Genomic DNA, 24334 nt, shown 5'->3' on the forward strand with positions numbered 1-24334 from the left:
TTGAACAAGAATATTCCGTCCTTTTTTGCCCTCAATAAAAAAATAACATGAACAAAATCATTCTGTAATTAAGTAGTAGCTCGTGAACGGTTGGAGATCACTTAATGAGTTTTTGAGTTGATTTGCCTTTAATTGGGCTCGAAGTTGTATTGGGGGCTTCGAATAAAATATAAGTAAGTGTCATACAGCAACCATCGATTTATGGAAATCAAAATTTGGAGATAACTTGATTTCGAGAAATGGCCTACAATGTCGTTGAATTGGACATCAAGAATAGTCAATAACAGCCATATGCCTGAATTCATTTTCTAATGTTAAGGCCTCCTGAAGGTTTCATGTATGCACTATAGATACATAAGTATTTGATATTAGTGATATTACTAGAAGATAAACATTTTAAAGAACAAAATTTTCCCATCACCGGATAAAAACTGAATTTTTGGTGACAAAATCCCATGTAAAGACAAATCAACTCAGAAACACCTCAGCACTGACTGTGTGAAATTTCATTAATATGTCTGCAGTCGTTCACGAGCTATATAATTATTTCCAAAATTAAAAGTTTCTAAAGCTTTGTATGTTGGTCACTACTTTAGAATTTTCGTTTTATATCCACTTGGTTTCAAATTGTAAAATATAAATAATATTATATTTCTTCTCTTTTGCGGTTGATCAGTTTAATTTTTAAATAAAACTTGTACAGTATTTCAAAATCAACCATGCCCTTCAAAAATATTTTATTCACTTTATATTTATGTCATTTGTTGAGTAATGACCATGTTGATTCATTAGTTGTTATAAATTTTAAAAAAATATATACATATATTTTCTTTCTCTTTTTTTGGAGGACATGCTAAATAAAAATAATTTATTGTAAGGGAATTGGTTGTTGAAAAGTTGAAAACTGATTTATAAGCCAAAACAAGCTAAATAAATAAAAAATATCGACACAACAAATGTGTTGCTGGTTTCTAAAACAGAGTAATTAAAATTATTCGAATATTTAGACAAAAAACTATTTCTTTATTTATGTTTTAATAATGTAATAGGGCTAGGAAGTAGAAGAAGTTCTTCGATAATTTGATAATATATAGATGGAATATTGATTTAAAATCGTCAATAATGACGCGATTAATTGAAAAATAGGGGAAGATTTTGTTCCTCTAAAATCAATGATTTTAATCTATTTTTAAAACTCTCGATTAAGCCTATATAGTCTGCGAGTTATCCCTATTAACTCAAAATCCAGTTATGTGTTGACTTATAGTTATACTGTCGGTTAAAATTATTTTTACATGAAAACTGTTAGTTTAACTTTAGGTTAAAACATAACTATACATTATCAGTGTTTTAAAAATATAGCACACAATTTATGATTGATTTCATTTAAATAGTACCTGTTAGTTAAACAATAATTAAAAGAAATACCATGACAAAAGCACTATATTATAGTAGGAGTACATAAATAATGAATTTTAAATTATAAAATTGAGAAAATGTTGATATATAGTCCTCTAAAGGTCGAGTTATACGCATTTGAAAACATTACAAAATATCAGCCACAATCTATGACCTATTACAATAAATGTTTGACTGTTAATTAAACAATAAGTAAAAAAAAACATATGAAAAAAGCGTGAAAACAAAAAGCGTGAAACCAGATCAAAATTAATAGATTTTATAAGGACTGAGATCAAAAAATTCTTAACACACGTTTTTCATTAAAACTTGTAACTCAAGTGTTATTTGATTTTTGTTTTGATCAAGTAACCTTTGTAAAGCATGTCTGTTATTATATTTAATGTCAATTATGTTGTTAATCTGATTAAAATGAACGAACAGAAAAAAGTGCGTACTAAAATTTTTAAATATTTTCAACCCAACCTACAAAAAGTTGGCCAAACAATCAAAGGTCTGCTATCAAACTGTTTCCAATGCTATTAAACAGTACCGGAAGAACTTGTCCGTTGATATAAAACCTGGTTCAGGTAGAAGAAATGGTCCACATGATGTTAATAAAGCCAAAAAAATAGAAAGCATTTTCAAAAATTCTCAACACCTCCGGTAGGAAAGCAGTCCGGTTAGGTCAGTACACGGACTATTTGGTACGAAAAGTTAAAGGCAATGCAGGTTTAAAAACATACAAGGCTCTAACAATATTAGAGGCCAAAGACAGAGAACGGAAATTGAAGTCAAATTTTATACAAAAAATATGCCTAATATGGATGACGAAACGTACGTCAATATTTTTATGTTGCTGATGCACGAGAGAAAGTTGTAGACAAGTTTAGGACCCAAAAGTAGACAATTTCCCCATAAAGTTCTTAGTATGGCAAGCACTATGCTGCTGCGGCAAAAGAAGCCAAACATTTGTTACAAAGGGCTCTATAAATACTGAAATTTCCATCAAAGAATATTTGCAAAAAAGGATGCTTCCATTCATAAGACTTCTAAATTTTTTTTTTGGCCTGATTTTGCATCCTGTCACTATGGTAAGAAAGGTCTTGAGTAGTAAAAGAACAGTAATGTGGTGTTTGTACCAAGAGAGGCAAATCCTCCAAACTGCCTGTAGCTAAGGCCAGTGGAGAGATATTGGGCTCTTATTAAAAGAGAATTAAAGAGCCCAAAAAAGTGTGGACAACCTGTTCGAACAAAGTGACAGAAAGCCGGGCCGGGCTTCATATACGATCTCTTACACTAAGAGTTATCGTAATGGATCAATTTTTTATCGCAAGTAATGAGTCATTGCAAAAATGCTTTTTTTAAAGCGTTCAAGCAGCATTTCGGACATACAAAATCGTTTTTCAAGATCTCTCGGCTTCAATTCGTATGGTACCAAATTTTACTTTTGTATGAATCCTGCTGCTAGCAAACGTTTTTAAATTGCTGCTTGAGTAGCTCCCAATGATTTAGCAAGCTCTTTTTGAGTTTTATAACAATATTCATGGAGTAATGGCTCCAATTCTTGGTATTCAAACTTGTTTGGCTGGTCTGTCCGATCTTTGTTTTCCATATCAAAATCTCCACGAACCCCACAAACCGTCTCCCGGTGGAACTCATTCACCATAAGCTTCGGTGTGCTTCAGCGGCACTTCTTTCAAGTTAAAGACGTAAAGCAAAACTTTCCGCATATAATGCTTTATTATATGTGGGATATTTTCGAAGCAAACAAAAAACTTTGTTGTTTACACTATAATGTTCAATAACTAAGTAAGAATAAATGACAGATATGTATCCTTCAAAATGACATATAAATTATTAAATACAAAAACAGCGTTCAAAAGATACAGCAATATATGAAATGTGTCCTATTTTTAGGAGGACTTCGTACCTGGTCCTTCCAAATTTAACCAATTTTACATCGTTGGTTTTTTTTTAAATTTACTACATGTGTTAGTTTGTAACTTTTTGGCAGACTTTTAAAACTTTGGCATATATGTGATGCTTTACTTTGAAAGCCACTTCTGGGGCTTCGGTGGTTCTATGGTCAAAACTTATGGGTCGATTATGGATGGCAACCGAACATCAGTTGCGTTGCCAGAGGTCAACCACAAATTTCTGGTTGCCAATTGCTATCTATAATAGGTTGCCATCCATAATGGACCCATTACACATGAATTCTATGTTAAATTTAATGTCAATCGGATCAGGCAGTTAGAAATGACAGATTTATTTACAAAATATTTTGATTTTACCTCACGGTGATAGGAACATTCACCCTTATAGCGGTTGGCGTATCTGTTTTACGCCTACGACAGTTTCGTAGTAGATTAAAGACAAAATGTAACCTGTTTCTTTAATCTAGTACGAAACTGTCGTAGGCGTAAAACAGATACGCCAATACGAGAATTTTTGTGAAAATATAAAAAACACTAAATATATATTCTACTTTTTGTTTTTTTGGAACATCTTGTTTGCCAGATTGCTTTCAATTTTATCCACGAGTACTAGCAAAAGGAGAAAATATCTCTGTTAGAAATATTTCAGCCTTAGAAATGCCGTATTTGACCACAATTGATTAAAATCACAGTTACTATTATTAATTACATCAATTATAAGAAATATTTTTAAGCTCTCATTAAAAAAGTTTCTTTAAAATCGATTACTTTCAAACGCCAGCCATAATTAATCATTGCTCCTTATCTCCAGCTAAAAATAAACTAACCCCATTTCTCTTGAAACTCCAACAAAATCCATTGCCACATTTTAATTCAATCAATTAAGTTTTCAATTTAAAAACCACTTTTGTAAAACACCTCATTGATTTGTCATTTATAATCTTTCAATTACAGCCAACTATTGACGATACTCATCTCATACAAAACGAAAACGTTTAATTACGAAGCCAACAGCAAGCAGTCAACAGAGTAAAACAGAAATTGCCGTAGAAGACTAGACGAGTAGTTGAAGAAGAGTTTTTTATTCGTAGTTGCAACTGTTGTCAATTAACATCAACATGTGCCATGGAGGCTTGTTTGGGTTTAGGCCGAAGTCAACGCAATCTAAACAAGCAGCAACAGAAAGATTTGAAATTGCAACAACAACAGCAGCAACAGCATACGCAATTGCAACAGCAGAAACAGGCAACACAACAGACCATTGTGACCAATCAAAATTACTATACAACACAACAGCAACCACAAAATCAACGTCATCTAGTAGCACGTGGACAAACCACAAATGTTGCGGCGACGGCTTTGAAACTACAGCAACAACAACAGTTACAGCAGCAGCAGTTACAACAACAGCAGCAACAACAACAACATATAATACAGCATTTGGCATACAACGAGGACAACAACAGCCATTTGTTGAGACATCAAGAGCAGAATTTGCTAAAACAAAATGTGGCACACAATACAGCCACTACATGTACGACAACACCTAAATACAGAAATACAGGAGCAGCAGCAACAACAACAACTAATATGCAACAATCATCACCAGCTTCAAATGAAAGTGTTGGTGGTGGTGGAGTTGGCACACAACAACATCAGCAATCATTTCAAAAGAGTACGGTAACTGTAGAAGTCACCACCACTTTGCCCTCCACCATAAGTCCCACAAACACTGCCTCAATTAGCACTAATTCGAATGTCAAAAGTTTTCGCAAGATTAACAGACATCAACAGCAACAACACCAGCTCCAGCAACAGCACCAACAACAACAGCAGCATCAGCTACAGCAACACTATCAGCTGCAACACCATCAACAACAAATGGAAGCTGATTTAGATGCCATTGAGGTGTGTGCAGACCAGGAGCCAGTGGCCTCCTTTAAAGGTGGAGGCCTGTTGAGACAAACTAAAACTTTGGGACGTTTAAATCATCAGCATCAACATCATCACAGCATAGAGGATCATCATGGTCAATGGTCCAATATGCCACAAACAACTTCCCTGCAACTGTTGCAGTTGCAGCAGCAGCAACAACATGACTATTCATATGCCTACTATGAACCGGGAGCGGCCATGAGACACACCAATATTCCCCACACTGAACTAATGGCGGGGGAAGAAGATCTAACGCCTGCTCCTCCCAATTCCATGAGAGCTTTATTATCCAAGGGCAAGAAGAACAAACTGTTGGTGTCACCCGCCACCCGGCAATCTTATCAAACCCGATTAACTCAACAACAAGGTCATGGGGCAGGAGCAGGAGCTACCGCTCACCAAGCCACAGCCAACTGCAGCAATATTTCCACACCGGAAAACTTTTACGAAGAAATATCAGCTTCCTCTACATCATCGTCTTCGAATTCAATGACCAGTCATCATCAGCTAAGAGCCACCTCGCATTCGGCCGGCTCCCTGACCCAGACATTGGTGGAAGAAGAACTGAGAAGAGTACAAAATAGACATCATAAGATTTTAGGCGAACTCAACTTGTCCGTCGAAGCCATGCTAATGCCAGATAGTCCACCCAACAGTAGTCCCACTGCCAAAGAACCAACGGTGCCCACGGTGAGTGTTACGCCCGCCTCGGGTCAACCTCTAAGATTGACATCTTCCTCGGCCGATAACATATGTGATACGGCGCTGTCCGGAGGACCAGCTGATGAGTTCATCTCTCCCATACCCAATTCGGCAACGGTAAGTGCTGGTCTTTTGCAATCCTCTTGTCTAGCGGCTGATTTAGATAGTGGTTTTAGTGGTTCCAGTGGTGCTAGTTACATCGGCTCTTTGCGTCTGCATAAAACAAATGCCCTTATGAGTTCTCGATCCACCAACCAAGCAACAGCAGCAGCAGCAGCGACATCTACTGCGGCCGCCTCGGCCGCACACAAGACTCAACAAAGTGCCTTTGCTTATGCCACACAAAGTTGCCGTTCATTTCAAAGAGCCAACGCAGCGGCAACAGCCAATGCCAATGCAGCTACGGGCAACTCAAATGCAACAACGTCCTCATCATCAGCATCATCTTCATCGTGTACCATCAAACATTTACCTCAAATTCATCAAAACACTAAACACAATATGCAACAGCAACCACAACAACTACAACAACAGCACAGTCATCTACACCATCATCACCACCATCATCACAATGCTGGCCTAACAACTTGCTCTTCCCTGTCCACCTCCAACCAAGATGATTCACAAAATTCATCGGGGTTTTTTACACGTGCCTCGTGTGGTCGTCGTATTTTAAATTGTGCCAAAATAAGAGCCGCCGAAGATCCCGGTCCCATGGTGTTGAATGCACAGCCCATCGAGTCAAAGGCACGTAGTTTTTGGAATCGCAAAGGTTGGCGTAAATTGCCTGGCTTCTCAACATCCACCTCAAGCATAAATGATACGGGTTTATCAACAGGTAAGTGCTTTCTTCCCTCTATCATCTTGAAATTATTTTTATTCTTTTTGGAACTTAAATTCTACCCATAAATATTTTTATGACAGTTTTGTGTGTGATATACAAATACATAAGTTTTGGTTTGTTTTATTGTTTGCATAAATCACCGCCACAGTTTAATCCCATTAACCTAATTATTGTGTTGCATAAATTATGCCTTTTAGCCAAGAAAACAACATTTTATTATTTTTTATTCACATTCTATAATCTGGAATACTCGTGCAGGCTAACATTTTCATATGAATGAATGGCTATTGATGGAACCAGTTAATTGTTTTTAAATGGCTGCAATATTTTAGCACAAAAAACATAAGATTTTATTATTGAAAAGTCATACATTTTGATAAGAAAGAAGCCAAATTGTAATTCCCACAAGTGATTGAATAATTGAGTTACTATGGGTCCTTTTATTTAAAAAAAAAAATAACATAAATTGCGAACTGGTAGGCCAATCTTTACAGAACTATGAAGATGATAAAAAATAGCATTTATAATAAAGCTTGCAGTGTTAAAAACAATAATAACGATAATCACTTCCTTCTAAGTGAAATTACGTACGTTTTCTAATCAACGAACTGAACAAAAAGGGTGGTTGTAACAACTAAAACCGTATTATTTTTAATTAGGGGCTTCTGCGACAAGGTGAATATCATGGAAATATGATTGATCACAGATTTTTATCCTTTTTGTCCTAACACCTCTAGTTTCCGAGAAAAGTGGAACTTTAGGTTTTCACTCAAAATATTGTTTTTTGTAGGAAATATGAGTGATCACAGATTTTCGTCTTGTGATCTTTTTTAAAAGCATCCAGTGGACCCTTAGGTTTTCACTCAAAAAATCGATTTTTGTAGGAAACATGAGTGATCCAGATTTTCGTCCTTTTGGTCCTAGCAACTCTAGTTTTCGAGAAAAGTGGACTTTTAGGTTTTCACTCAAAATATTGATTTTTGTAGGAAATATGAGTACTCACAGATTTTAGTCTTTTTGGTCCTAGCACCTCTAGTTTTCGAGAAAAGTGGACCCTTAGGTTTTCATTAAAAATATCGATTTTTGTAGGAAATACGAAAATCTGTGATCACTCACAGATTTTCGTTCTTTTGGTCTTAGCACCTCCAGTTTTCGAGAAAAGTGGATTTTAAGGTTTTCAATGAAAATCTTGATTTTTAGTAGTTTTGGAGAAAAGTGGACTTTTAGGTTTTCACTGAGAATATTGATTTTTGTTTGAAATATGAGTGATCACAGATTTTCGTCCAAGACCAAAAGGTCTTAGCACCTCTAGTTTTCGAAAAAAGTGGACTTTTAGGTCCATCGATATTTGATAGGAAATATCGAGCCCTTAGCGCCAAATTATCGTAAGCGACATTTTTAAAATTTTTGTTTTATTGCAGAAATTAAAATTTTATGGACCGACTGATGTTTTAGCGTTCTCAGAATATCAAAATTGTTAATAACATCAAAAATATAGGGGGTAAGATTTTATCATAAGTCAATGTTTATATTTTACAGTAAACAAATTTTATCGTAAGCGACACACAATGGTATAGAAAAAAAAGAGGGAAATAAATCTGTAACTTCTAAATGGTTAGATTGGTTTCAATGAAATTTCACGTGCGCAAAGAAGAAGTGATGTCGAGTTTAAGTTTTGAACGTGGACGACATGGGCCCACCAGGGGCACGACCAAGGGCCCTCAAAGTAGGACACCTCGGGTATGTTACATTTTTAAAACGATATTATTTCTTGGTTTGAGTTCCGATTTCAAACAAATTATACATGTAGAATCTTCTCATCGAGCACTACAAAAAACCTCTTCATAGCTATCAATTATCTACTATAGCTTAGGAGATATTCGCATTTGAAAATTAAATTTTCAACATTTTTACCCACCCTACTCCAGTTTTTTGATAACAGCGTATCCAAATATTTCACGATTTTCTCCAGTTTTCCTTTATTGGACTAACAACACATGTATGTGTCAAATGGAAAAAGAACTGTTTAAAAATAATGACTAAGTCAAAAGTTATATACATTTGAATTTAAAAAATGTTTAAAAGCAATTTTTCGCTATTTTTTGGGATAAAAGAACTTTTTTTCTTTTTAAGTTATCGCAAAAAATTTCTAAGAGGATGTATAAGGAATTTTAACATTCTGAAAGCTTAGTCTTCATAAAATATTCTAAAGGAAAACCAATTTCAAAATTGTTGTTAACGAGGGGACCAGGTCCTTTCAAAAAACACTTATTTTTTATGTGAAATAAAAGTTTAGGGCAAAAATTCTCAAATCGCGTATCCGATATCAAAAAATAGTAATCGATTGTAGGTGGCTCAATATGTTTCTAATTATTTTGTAAAGGGTCCCGATAACCCCGACCCTGGTATGGATATTATAGCCAAAAAACGAAAAATTACCATTTTTGGAATTTTTAACACTTTTTTGGGAATTGCGGGATTGCTGATAATAACTTTCGAAATTCGTTTTTATTTTTCCATTTTAAATAGAAAAATCTATATAACTGTGAAATTTCATTAAAAACTATTTATAAATAAAAATTTAATTTCAATTCGAAAAATTTGTATCTATGCAAAAATTCAATAAAAAACATTTTTAGTCATATTTTCCAATATAGTATTCCATGAATTTTTAATTGTCAAAAGTTATAAATATTTTTGAAAAATGGACAAATAGCTTGAACGAAATTATATTATATCGCATCATAACATTTTTAATTCTATGTATAAATTTCAAAATAATCAAAAAAAACCTTCTCCTGTAAAATTTGTGTTTTGTCGCTTACGATAATTTGGCGCTAAGGGCTCGATATGAGTGATCACAGTTTTCATCCTTTTGGTCCTAGCTGATTGACCTCAAGTTTTTGAGAAAAGTATTAAGAAGTTATAATAAAATGTGCATGTGTCTACTTCAATTTATAGAAAACCTTTTTAAGAGTACGTATATCCAAAAAGTTCTAAAATAAGATTTTAAATGTAATTCTATATTTTTTATTTAAAGGATAAATTGGCTGTCAAAAATGTACCAAAATACAGTTTTTAATCGTTTATCCCCTTAATGGTTCGAATTTCAAAAAAGTACAGAACATGTGTCTGCTCATTTCCCGATAGCATTTACTAATGTTAGTTCTTCAAGTTTCTCCAACACACTCAAATATTTATTTGTAAATAAAATATCTAAATTTGTACTGCATACTTTAGGGAGCTTTTTTTATTACAGTTGACTGGACTCACAAAAAAAGAATTTCCGAGTTTAACCCGGAATTTTTTATCTTTACTGAATCGAATCGAATAAAAAAAAATCAGCCAAATCGCTCCAGCCGTTCTCACGTGATGACATTACATACATGGACCATTTAATTTTTATATTTATAGATTTTATGAGTTAGTTTAGAAGATATAAGGTTATCAAATTTATCCATTAAACCTTAAAAATTTGGTCTGAATAAAAAAATAAAAAAAAATTAAATTCTCTATACTTCAGTAACCAACATTTACCATTGTTATTTTCTTTTATTTCTAGGTATGTGAACTTTTATGGCATTTCTTTCCTTATGTTCATCAATAACTTTTGGTAAATATAAACTTTTTATTCTATTTATTCATATATTTTTAACAATTTGATTTTAAAAGACGCATTATCTACAACAATTGTTATGGGAGACCTTTGAGTCTCATATCTAAAGAAAGGCTTTAATAATCAAAAGCATTAAAAACAGATTTTTGAATGATAGATGTTCTAAAATTCTTAACATGTGGATTTTCAATAAAAACTTAGGCATACACGAGATTTTTTAAAGGAAACTTAGCTAATCATAAGATTTTCTATAGAAAAATTTGCCTTTCAAAGGACATGCAAAAAAATATCCAAAAAAAAAAAATCAATTTAAGAGACAGACAACTTTGTTATTCACAAGATTTTTTATAGAAAACTTTGCCTACCGCAAGTTTTTCTATAGAAAACTTTGCCTACTGCGAGTTTTTCTTTAAAAAACTTTGCCTACTGCAAGTTTTTCTATAGAAAACTTTGCCTACCGCAAGTTTTTCTATAGAAGACTTTGCCTATTGCAAGTTTTTTCTATAGAAACTTTGCCTATTGCAAGTTTTTCTATAGAAAACTTTGCCTATTGCAAGTTTTTCTATAGAAAACTTTGCCTACCGTAAGTTTTTCTATAGAAAACTTTGCCTACCGCAAGTTTTTCTGTAGAAAACTTTGCCTATCGCAAGTTTTTCTATAGAAAACTTTGCCTACCGCAAGTTTTTCTATAGAAAACTTTGCCTACTGCAAGTTTTTCTATAGAAAACTTTGCCTACCGCAAGTTGTTCTATAGAAAACTTTACCTATCGCAAGTTGTTCTATAGAAAACTTTGCCTATCGCAAGTTGTTCTATAGAAAACTTTGACATGACAGCCTGCAATATTTTATTAGAATTTAGTCTTTCCAATTTGCTAAAATACTGGAGTTTTAAATCAATTTAATTTCCATTAACAATTTCCTTTAATTCCCAGCTACAACTACATAATTTATTTAAGAACTCAATAGAATTCAACTGAAATAAAATAAATACAATTTAAAGCAATTACTCGTATTTACATTTTAATCCGAAATGCAATTAATACTAAATAAATATTTCTGATAAAAATTCTACAACTAACTACTACTTGGGCACTGCTGCCGCTGCTGCTGCTGCTACATATTTGCCAACTATTTATTTGTAAATTTCTATAGAATTGGTCCAGCAACTAAATATTTTATTGCGTTTTATTGTGGATGTTTGTATGTACATATTAATGTTGTACACAGTTTTATAATCAAATTCCCTAAATTTATTCGAAAAAGAAAACAGAATTAAAACTAAATATTTGCAAAACTAAAGCCAAAAATTTGCACGAAACAAAAAAAAACTTATCCAGAAAAATCGCCCTCAAACAATAAAATACAATTCACACCCTTTTTGGAATACAAATACAGCAACAAAAAAAAAGCTCAATTAAATTTAAAATAAATTGCTAAATAACTTTTTTTATATTGTTGTTGTTGTTTTTGTTTTTGTTGATTTGGTTACAAAGGGATTAAATATCAACACAAATCAACAAGAAGGAACCAACAGTCAGCAGCAATATGCTTAGTCGAGCGCATTCGAATTTGTGTGCTGTTTGGTTAACTTTTAATCCAACTAATGCTTCAGGGGGGTTTGGTCATAAATCGGGTAATCGGTTATTGAGATGTATTATTTAGCAAAAGCTGTATTCGATTTTAGCAAATATGAAAATTCAGTGGTCGGCACAAAGAGACCATGTCGCAATAGTAAATGTATTGTAATGTTGCTTAAAACAAATTCTCTAATTCTGTTTTTGATTCTTCTGTTTTGATGATTTTGAAGAGTTTCACTCACATTCGTGCTGTGTACATGTGAACAGTCGATTGTGTTCGCCTCTGTTAGCTATGAGTGCCGACCCCTGATGTCATATTCCCTATTCTAGAGGCTATAAAAAGTTAATTTTTATTTGGTTAGCTTTCAATTTTGCCACACCAACATAATGCTCGAAACTTTATTTTCAAACTTTATTTAAAGTTCATTAGTCATTATTTAATTTGCCAGTCAATTCGAGTAATTGATTACACTATTCATCATTTAAAAGTTCTTTTTTTCACAAAACAATTTACAACATTTACAATTTGCACCATTCGGATGAAAATTCTATTGTTGGTTTTCTAAATTAATGCTCCACCAAAATACCAAAATTATTATGTGATGCATGGAATTCTCTTAACTGGATTTAAATCCCTAATTAGAAGTTATTTTACAAACTCCTCCTCCTTTCCATACGAAGCTAATAATTTTATTTATTTACTTTTTGTTAGCAGTTATTTATAAAATTTACAAGTTCAGTTCAGTTTAAATGTGAAAATATTTGAAATTTTATTTTATAGTGCCTGCATTATGTTTGGTGGCCACATATTGTGGTTGCCACATAAAACACATACTCACATCATTAACATCATTATGATACTCAATATCAGCATCATCATAATAATAATAATCATTACTATCAATAGAGGTAGGTGTTTTTTAATTTAATATCTAGTATTTTGCATAAACTATTTACAGAGAGAGTGTGTTGTGCTATTAGTTTAAAAGGATAATTGAGAATTCGATACCATATGTTGCATAATGAAATAATGGATTTTAAAGTATTGATTTAGACACATTGTGCGGAATAAATTTAATGGAAAATTTGCTTTAATTTCAAAAATTTATTGTTAATATTTAATATATTAATTTATATAGAGTTTTTGCCGCATGACACTAGTTGCAATTTAGGAAAATCAATATTAAATTGTGTTTTGATTAACAAAGAATTGTACAACGCAAGTTGTTCTATAGAAAACTGTGCGTAACGCAAGTTGTTCTATAGAAAACTGTGCGTAACGCAAGTTGTTCTATAGAAAACTGTGCGTAACGCAAGTTGTTCTATAGAAAACTGTGCGTAACGCAAGTTGTTCTATAGAAAACTGTGCGTAACGCAAGTTGTTCTATAGAAAACTGTGCGTAACGCAAGTTGTTCTATAGAAAACTGTGCGTAACGCAAGTTGTTCTATAGAAAACTTTGCCTATCGCAAGTTTTTCTATAGAAAACTTTGCCTATCGCAAGTTTTTCTATAGAAAACTTTGCCTATCGCAAGTTTTTCTATAGAAAACTTTGCCTATCGCAAGTTTTTCTATAGAAAACTTTGCCTATCGCAAGTTTTTCTATAGAAAACTTTGCCTATCGCAAGTTTTTCTATAGAAAACTTTGCCTATCGCAAGTTTTTCTATAGAAAACTTTGCCTATCGCAAGTTTTTCTATAGAAAACTTTGCCTATCGCAAGTTTTTCTATAGAAAACTTTGCCTATCGCAAGTTTTTCTATAGAAAACTTTGCCTATCGTAAGTTTTTCTATAGAAAACTTTGCCTATCGTAAGTTTTTCTATAGAAAACTTTGCCTATCGTAAGTTTTTCTATAGAAAACTTTGCCTATCGCAAGTTTTTCTATAGAAAACTTTGCCTATCGCAAGTTTTTCTATAGAAAACTTTGCCTATCGCAAGTTTTTCTATAGAAAACTTTGCCTATCGTAAGTTTTTCTATAGAAAACTTTGCCTATCGCAAGTTTTTCTATAGAAAACTTTGCCTATCGCAAGTTTTTCTATAGAAAACTTTGCCTATCGCAAGTTTTTCTATAGAAAACTTTGCCTATCGCAAGTTTTTCTATAGAAAACTTTGCCTATCGCAAGTTTTTCTATAGAAAACTTTGCCTATCGCAAGTTTTTCTATAGAAAACTTTGCCTATCGCAAGTTTTTCTATAGAAAACTTTGCCTATCGCAAGTTTTTCTATAGAAAACTTTGCCTAACGCAAGTTGTTCTATAGAAAACTTTGCCTAACGCAAGTTGTTCTATAGAAAATTTTGCCTAACGCAAGTTGTTCTATAGAAAACTTTGCCTATCGCAAGTTTTTCTATAGAAAACTTTGCCTAACGCAAGATTTTCTATAGAAAACGTTGGCTAATGGAAATTTTGACTTTGAAAATGTTTTTATTTTATAAAAACCTTGACATCCTTATTATGTTTTTGTTCTCTTAAATTTCACAAACCACCAACAACATCCTTTAAATTAAAATAAAAGTCACAACTCCTTAAATTTTTTGCCATAAATCTTTTAATGCTGTAAAACAGAAATTTACTAAGGATTCCAGCTAAAAAAGCGAAATAAAGCATCAGGTAGCTAAAAAAAAGCAGCAAGTAGTTACATGTGTATAAGAAATCATGTTGTCGAAATTTCTCTATAGTGTTGCAAATCATTTATGTAACAGGCAACAACGACAACATTTTGATGATTTCGTATGAATGTAAGGACGGTGTGATGTGGTTACCATGGGGAGTGATGACAGTTTAAGGGAATTATTTACTATAGTGCTGCTATTGTTGCATTTTGTATAGTTTTTTTTATTGTATATTTTGCTAAATTCATTATAAATACAAACTGTCAGTTTTAAGCCAAAGTAAAATATATAATCCTAACATAAATTACATAACAACGAAACGAAACGTAAGAGTCATTGTACTCTATGGGCTTTGGATTTGGACTCGACTACACAGTGCGAGTAAGAACGAACAAGTACATTTTGTAAATGCCATCATCATAAGGATGAAAAAAAAAACAACAACAGGCCAAAAATAACAAGCAAAGCAGCCTTTTACAAAAAATTAAATATAAAATATTGAAATACATACACACATGTACATATCAACAACTATAACGTTATTGCCATCCATCAGATTCCTGTACGAAAAAAACTCAGTGTGTATGAAAAGTATTTTGTCCACCCTACACTATCTATCACTTTGACTTGTTCTGCCCGCCAACCAGTCTGACTGCCTGCCTGGCTGTTTGGTAAATCATGCTGGGCCAGGGATGGAAAAGTTGATATGATCGTACTTTGTTAGATACTATAATAATGTAGTACTACCGTGACTCATTTAATTCTTTGTGGTTTAGTGGTCACTTTTCTAACCACCTTTTCTACAGTCTTTAAATAATAGTTTATTTGTTTGAATCATATTTTAGGCACATTTTATCCAATAATAAATTAATGAAAATCCGCCCTTAGTCATTATTAGTGTTTATAAACCGGTTAACCGGTTAACCGAAAAACCGGTTTTTCTTCGAAATCTCGGTTTTTTGCAAACCGGTTAATTTAAAATGTTGATTTTCGGTTAACCGGTTTATCCGGTTTTTATCACTCGGTTAACCGGTTTTTAAAATTTAGGTTTAAAACTAAGAAATCTCATGGTTTTGTGCATTTTTTATATTTATTGTACAAACATTATTGGTCTGATTTGAAATCTAAACTGCTGATTTACAATATAAACCTATTTAGATTGATATTTTTAAGAATTACAATGATTCTAAATAGTAGAGGACGATGAGTTTACTTAAAAACTTTTTCAGAATAAATTGCACATAATGAAAATATTGAATGAAATTAAATTCCGCAGAATTCTAGAAGTTAAGCAAAATCTTAATAATGATTCATTATAAACTTAGTGATGATTTTACCAAACGTCAAGTTGAATTTGATGTGCATACCTTCTTTCAATCAATTTGACTTCATTAGTGTGTTTTGTTCTTAAAATTTTATTTTATTATTAATTTCGTTAGCTTAGTGTACAAAGTCCTTTTCAGAAATAACAACGTTCCAAAATCCATAATTTGAAATATTTTTGAAATCTGATAATGGAGCTTTATTAATTATTTGGTGTGATTTATAATGACAAATAATCACAGCTAAGAAGAAATGCGTTTACATCTTATAGGTCCTTTTTTGGGACTTGCTACATTTTCTGTTCCATATCAGAAAAATTTAATGAATAAACCAATAATTAAAACAAGTATATTATATATTTAGTAACATATTTATACTCAATTCCATTTGACTGAGATAATAATTGTGAAATTTTTACAAAATAAAATGGACTTAGCACCTTTGTATATTTATAGTTATTTAATATTAACCATTCCTGACTAATAAAAACTAAAAATTTTAAAGCTGTATACACTTTATTGGACATTTTATGTTTTCTACATATATATGACGGTTAACCGGTTTAACCGGTTTTTTCGATGTCGGTTAACCGAAAAACCGGTTTTCTAAAAAAGCCCAATTTTCGGTTAACCGACAAACCGGTTTTTTAAAAAGTCGGTTTTTTATAAACACTAGTCATTATACAACATACTGAACTAATGAGCCAAAAGAGCGATCTAGTTCATTTGAGTGAGCTGAGCTGAAAAGAGCAATAATAAACCAAATTTTACTCATAACAAATATAGGACTCTTTTGCATGTACAGATAACAGGGCAACGAAATCGAAAAAATTTTAGAGGCTTTTTAAATCACTACACAATTTTGATGTATTCTGGTTCCAGTAGTAGGCTCTTTTAAAAAAAAAATGTTAAGTAAAATTGTGAATTTTTTTAGACCTTTCTCCATATAATTAATGATTACTCAAAAACGGTTAGTACGATATTATTAAGTTAGAAAGACTGAAATTTATATAACCTTTAATCCGTTTCTATAATGCACTTTAATCGGCTCAGTAATTTCGGAGTTATAATAACAAACTGAAGTAAAAACAAGTAAGAAAGTATGGTCGGTACACTAAGTAAAAGAGCAAAAACATTTTTCTTTTAAAATTTCAATAATTTATATTTTTGAGTGATTTTCGGAAGTGGGCCTTATATGGAGGCTATGACCAATTATGGACCGATCACAATGAAATTAGGTCGTGTGATTTATGTCTACATGAAAGTTTACTATGTTGAATTTTGTGAGTATACCAACATTTTTAAGCGATTTGTGCACGTTTAAGTGATTTTCGGAAGCGGGTCTATATGGGAGCTATGACTAATTATGGACCGATCGTAACAAAATTTGGTGACATGAATTTTGTATATATAAAACTTATTTGGAGCGGAATTTGTAGAGATACATCTGCACAAACGCATAATACCCTCCCCACTATGGTGGTGTAGGGTATAAATATATTGTTTATGTGAAAATAGCAAATTTTTAAAAAAATCATGAAAAATCGAAAACGTCAGAAATTGTTCAGATTTATTACTTTATCGCATAGCCACATATAATAGGAACAAAATGTGGTATCAATAATAAAAATCGATTGATTCTTTTCGAATTTATTCACAATTAAGTGACATTTCAGACATACAAAATCGTATTTCAAGGTATCTCAACTTTAATTCGTATGGTATCCAATTTTCCTGCTTTTTGATGAATCCTGCTGCTTGAATTAGCTGCCAATGATTTTGCAAACTCTTGTTGAGGTTGACAACAATCTTCATGGAGTAATGCCTTCAATTCTTGGTCTTCAAACTATTTTGGCTAGTCTGGGCGATATTTGTCTTCCTTGTAATAATTACCACATTTGAACCGCACAAACCATCTTTTCAATATTTCTCAACTTTGATTGAAAATTAAAATAAGTTGTTTGATTATTCCTTTACAAAAGCAAACATTATCAGCTGCCTGTCTTTTCCCCATTTTTTGCTAGAGGTAAAATTTTGAAAAAAGACTTGGGGCTCCAAAATTGCTGCATTTTTGGGAAATCTATGTATGACGGAACCTTGAAAACCCATTAGATATATTTTCTTTTACGGATTGTGAGCAATATTTTACAAAATATTTAAAAATAAATTAAAAAAAAAACAATTTTTTTTAAATTTTTTGGTAACATTTTAAAAGAAATTTTTTTAAATCTTTTCTGTAATAATTTTTAATTATAAAAGCCTTTAAAAATTAACATAAAAACTCAAAAATTTTTAAATAAAATGGATTTTTCCACAAATTACAACTTTGCTAACCCATAAGTAGGTACCTAAAAGGCGTTGTTTTCGCCAAAACAACACTTCCCTGCAATTCCTATTTTTCCTCAATATATATTAATGCAGAATTCTATATTTTGCAGTACACTTCCAGTTGTCATTTAGTTCTAAATTAATCGTAAGGAGTCGTAAATACTTCTTTTTCGTAGAGAGATACAAATCTAACTCTAAACTGTGCACTTCGCTATACTAATCCTATTGTTCCTTATGGTAAGAATTCACCTTCCAAATAATTTAATAAATAATTAGGAAATTCCTAATACATTTGTTTTATTCCTTCCTTTTCGTTTCATATTGTGTTTTTAAATTATTCTGAGTACAAAATCTTAACGATTTTGTTACGGCTCAGAGAGTTTGAACAATTTTCCAATTCATCCATCCCTTTCCCCATTCACCCAGCTGCTCAGCTAAACAGGCGTAGAACACTTTTCAAACACTCATTTCATAGGCTGATCAATTACCTATCATATGGTTATAATTTTAGCAACGAAAAAACTCTAATGGCGCCACTGTGCGCCGGTAAAAAAAACAAACTACATTTTGCACAGAAAAGTTTTTAGTATATTTTATTACAACTTTTCCACAATCATTAAAAAACCAAAAGAAAAATCATCTTTATCTCGAAAATCCCTCAAAATACCAAATGAATTTCCACCATCACCGTCCAATCCATTTTATTATTATACCCTTCACCATGAGTGGCAAGGGTATATATAAATTTGTCATTCCGTTTGTAATTTCTACATTTTTCATTTGCGACACCACTAAGTATGTATATTCTGGACCGTTATAGATAGCGGAGTCGATATAGCCATGTCCGTCTGTATATTGAAATCAACTTTGCGTAGTCCCCAAATAATTTACAAACATGATTGATACATCAGTATATCGGGAATTCTTCCGGCTCGGTTGCTAATTAAAATCGAGAAAATCGGCTCACAAATGACTGAGATATAAGGAAAAAACCGGGGCAACCTTGATTTTTGCCTATTTTTGATCTATATCTGGATTACTAAGTCATTAATATAGACAATATAATATCTAATGGTAGATATTTCAAAGTCCATTGCAAATAAGGCTATAGTAATTTGCACCTACAATGAGTCAAAATCGGGAAAAATATTTTTTAACCCAAATTTTTTTAGCAAAAAAACTTTTTTGTCATAAATTTTTTAAAAAATTAAAAAAAAAAATATTTTAAAATAAAAAAAAATTAAAACAATTTAAAAAAAAATATATTTTAAAGTATAACACCGTACGACACTCAATATTAGACACGAACCGGATGATATACGTCTGAAACAATAAATTAAATGGAGAAAAACTGCGTTTTCAGTTTTTGATTTCGTGATAGTGTTTACTTTTAAAAGGACTTCAAATTTTCAGAGGAGTACATTTTTAAAAAAATGTTTTAAAATACTTCTGATCATCCTACTATGTCAAATTTGGTGTCAAGTGATCAAGAAGAGTCGTAAAATATTTCGTATTATTTTTATTTTATGCTGTAAGGATCAAAAGATATCAAAAATGTCCTTTCAAATTTTTATCCTTGAATATCCTTTTAGATTTCCAATAATTTTTTTTTAAAATAAATTTCATCCTTTTATCTTAACTACTTAAGTGTTAAAAAATATTTTAAATTTGAATTATTTGATTTTTTATATTTTATTTTAATATTTCATTCGAAAAAAATATAACAAAATCCGTTGTGCAAAGCAACGAAGAAGACTCTTTAATAAACAAGTAAAATGTTATATTCGGGCAAGCCCGACCTTATGATAGCCTACACCGGATATATGATTATAAAGAGGTTTCTTTTGATATGAAACTTATTTGTGTTGAATCTTATTTGAATACACAAATTTTCGGTAGTGGACCTTATATGGGAGCTATGACTAATTATGGACCAATCGTCACAAAATTTGGTGGGATGAATTGCGAATATATGAAACATATTTGTGTTGAATTTTGTTTGGATACTGACATATTTCATAGACTTATGTATATTAATGACATTTTCGAGAATGTCATGATCGTCATGAAATTTCGTCGTGAGAGTTTGGCTTACATAAAACATAATTGTGCTGAATTTGGTTTGAATATGTTTATAATTAAGATATTTATGAGAGCTTAACTACTTTCAAATAGGCTGATTCTAACCAAATTCAATAGCCTTTGTCCTTGGGGAAATATAAAGGTTTGTGCAAAATTTTGTCGAATTATCTTTAATCCTGCGACCTGTAGTTTGATTACAAGGTTTACATGGATGGACGGACATCGCTTAGTCGACTCAGAAAGTGATTCTGAGCAGATTGGTATACTTTAAGGTGGGCGTTGGTACAATATTTTTGTATGTTGCAAACAATAGCCCTAACCCATTATACCTCCCCCACTATGATGGTGTAGTTTATAAACATGCACTTTTCTTAATAAATCTTTTTTGTATACTAATAAATTTTTTTTATATATTTTAATTTGACCTTTAATAAAGGATGAAATTTTGACATTTACTATAGAATATTTGGGTCTTTAACGCACTATTTTTTTAAAAGGAAATTATTGGCAATCTTAAAGGATATTAAAGGATAAACATTTTAAAGGACATTTTTGACATCTTTTGATCCTTACAGGATAAAATAAAGATAATACAAAATATTTTACAACTCTTCTTGTTCTTTTGACATACAATTTGTACTTCTTTGAAACTTTGAAGTCCTTAAAAAAGGACACAGGATCACGAAATGAAAAACTGAAAACACAGTTTTTCTCCATTAAATTTATAGTTTCAGACGTATATCATCCGGTTCGTGTCTATCGAATTTTTTCTCTATTTGTCGGACGGTGTAATTTGTGAAGGGTATATAAGATAAGCTCCCTTAATTGTTTTTTTTATATGAAATTGATTTAATAATTAGCCCTCTCGGACTTCAAAAAATTGCCGTAGTGGACGGTATTTCACGTCCCCATGGCGGGGTATTGGTTAAAGTTTTCAACTAGCAATAATCGCACCTCAGTAGAACTTCATTGGTTACGATATCGCCTCTGCGCAAAGCTAACTTAACACCACAAACACTTAACTATATATGCCCAAAAAAACACAAACCAAATGAGAATTATAACGAAAAAAAAATCAAAATAAAAAGAAATGAAAAAAAGGTAAAAGTATACAACCACATTTTATACATATGTTGATACAACATAGATTTTCTTACGCCAAATAGGGGTTGTTTTTGTTTGTAGATAATGCGTGCATTGCACTTAATAATTTTGTTGAAATAATGATCATTTTCCAGATGTTTGTTTATTTTAACCTACTGATAAAGCAAACTGTCTAACTTTAGTTTTCCATCCCTGTTCTGGGCTTAAGCAAGCGGATCTTTTGTTATGATTGTATCAATTTTTCTTGTTGTTCTTTTTCCATTTTTTTGGAAGGATTCTGTTGCATTTATTTTAATTTGTGTGTGTGGTTTATTTTTAAAAACATCAAACAAAAAACAATAAACTAAAAAACTGAAACAATAAAAAAAACGTCACTTGTTCCATACAGTCATTCAACTCGCATTATTTTTTCAAAATATTATATATTGTTGCCTTTGGTTGTGCCACTGCCACTTATTGTTGCAGGCCCAAACACACACACTCACACACATTAGTCTTCTCATGTGTTGCAAGTTTGTTTTGAGAGAGAATTCCGCAACACAATGAACTTAATATCCATCATATACAGCTACATTTTATGTTGACCAGTTTGAATTAACTAAGTTAAACCCAAACAATCCAAACACCACAAAAAAAAAACAAAAAGGCCAACATAATACGGAGGTGGCATGTGCTGTTCATCTGAATGCCCTTTTAAAACATACGGCCACATGAAATAGTTTCCAGCTCGTTCTGACATATTACTCTACTACTACTCCTTTATGTTTACCAAAACGTTCAAATTTTACTTAGTTTGATTTTCTACCACAGCAACTAAAAAATTGATATAATTGTATGTGAATTCCAAATGAACACCAAACAAAAAAACTACAATATTACATTAATTTTTTTACCCAAACATATTGTTGCATTATTATTTAGTCATGTCTCAACTAAGGAAAATGTAGCTTTTCCGAATTGTAGTCTAGAATTAAATAAATTCTCCCTGGTCTCCCCTCAAGGGTTTGTGTGTGCGTGTGTAGTAATATTCCAACAAAAAAAAAACAAAACATAACTGTATTATTTTCCCCAAAGTAAATTAAAGACGACTATAATTTATGATGTCCTGAGGTTGTAAAGCACGACATATTAAAATGTTATTAAGTAAATGCATGTAGTGCATTAATTTCAACAATGTTTACTTTAAAATTAAATCTATAAATAAAAAAATTATGAAACCTGCACCATCATAATAACAAAGCACTGCAATTATTTACCTATTATTAAATCACAAATGTAAACTGTGACCAGCGCAAGATTTTCTATAGAAAACTGTGACCAGCGCAAGATTTTCTATAGAAAACTAAGCCTAACGCAAGATTTTCTATAGAAAACTAAGCCTAACGCAAGATTTTCTATAGAAAACTAAGCCTAACGCAAGATTTTCTATAGAAAACTAAGCCTAATGCAAGATTTTCTATAGAAAACTAAGCCTAACGCAAGATTTACTATAGAAAACTAAGCCTAACACAAGATTTTCTATAGAAAACTAAGCCTAACGCAAGATTTTCTATAGAAAACTAAGCCTAATGCAAGATTTTCTATAGAAAACTAAGCCTAATGCAAGATTTTCTATAGAAAACTAAGCCTAATGCAAGAGTTTCTATAGAAAACTAAGCCTAAATCAAGATTTTCTATAGAAAACTAAGCCTAACGCAAGATTTTCTATAGAAAACTAAGCCTAACGCAAGATTTTCTATAGAAAACTAAGCCTAACGCAAGATTTTCTATAGAAAACTAAGCCTAACGCAAGATTTTCTATAGAAAACTAAGCCTAACGCAAGATTTTCTATAGAAAACTAAGCCTAACGCAAGATTTTCTATAGAAAACTAAGCCTAACGCAAGATTTTCTATAGAAAACTAAGCCTAACGCAAGATTTTCTATAGAAAACTAAGCCTAACGCAAGATTTTCTATAGAAAACTAAGCCTAACGCAAGATTTTCTATAGAAAACTAAGCCTAACGCAAGATTTTCTATAGAAAACTAAGCCTAACGCAAGATTTTCTATAGAAAACTAAGCCTAACGCAAGATTTTCTATAGAAAACTAAGCCTAACGCAAGATTTTCTATAGAAAACTAAGCCTAACGCAAGATTTTCTATAGAAAACTAAGCCTAACGCAAGATTTTCTATAGAAAACTAAGCCAAACGTAAGATTTTCTATAGAAAACTAAGCCTAACGCAAGATTTTCTATAGAAAACTAAGCCTAACGCAAGATTTTCTATAGAAAACTAAGCCTAACGCAAGATTTTCTATAGAAAACTAAGCCTAACGCAAGATTTTCTATAGAAAACTAAGCCTAACGCAAGATTTTCTATAGAAAACTAAGCCTAACGCAAGATTTTCTATAGAAAACTAAGCCTAACGCAAGATTTTCTATAGAAAACTAAGCCTAACGCAAGATTTTCTATAGAAAACTAAGCCTAACGCAAGATTTTCTATAGAAAACTAAGCCTAACGCAAGATTTTCTATAGAAAACTAAGCCTAACGCAAGATTTTCTATAGAAAACTAAGCCAAACGTAAGATTTTCTATAGAAAACTAAGCCTAACGCAAGATTTTCTATAGAAAACTAAGCCTAACGCAAGATTTTCTATAGAAAACTAAGCCTAACGCAAGATTTTCTATAGAAAACTAAGCCTAACGCAAGATTTTCTATAGAAAACTAAGCCTAACGCAAGATTTTCTATAGAAAACTAAGCCTAACGCAAGATTTTCTATAGAAAACTAAGCCTAACGCAAGATTTTCTATAGAAAACTAAGCCTAACGCAAGATTTTCTATAGAAAACTAAGCCTAACGCAAGATTTTCTATAGAAAACTAAGCCTAACACTG

At 31.8% G+C, this 24334-nt stretch overlaps 1 protein-coding gene and 1 non-coding gene across 2 annotated transcripts in view; one reads left to right on the forward strand and one right to left on the reverse strand.

The window, feature by feature from the left end:
- LOC135958942 (uncharacterized) overlaps nt 1-24334 on the forward strand; it is a 625963-nt gene that overhangs the window by 152798 nt on the left and 448831 nt on the right. Inside the window, exon 4 of the mRNA XM_065509893.1 lies at nt 4293-6813. Within this exon, the coding sequence (XP_065365965.1) occupies nt 4464-6813 (2350 nt within the window). The 5' untranslated portion in view covers nt 4293-4463. The remainder of the gene's footprint in view (nt 1-4292; nt 6814-24334) is intronic.
- Nucleotides 21214-21353, reverse strand: LOC135959320 (U4 spliceosomal RNA). Its single transcript, XR_010576526.1, has one exon. It is a non-coding gene; the product is annotated as a U4 spliceosomal RNA (small nuclear RNA).

The sequence above is a fragment of the Calliphora vicina genome, chromosome 4 (assembly GCF_958450345.1).
Source record: "Calliphora vicina chromosome 4, idCalVici1.1, whole genome shotgun sequence".
Lineage (NCBI taxonomy): Eukaryota > Metazoa > Arthropoda > Insecta > Diptera > Calliphoridae > Calliphora > Calliphora vicina.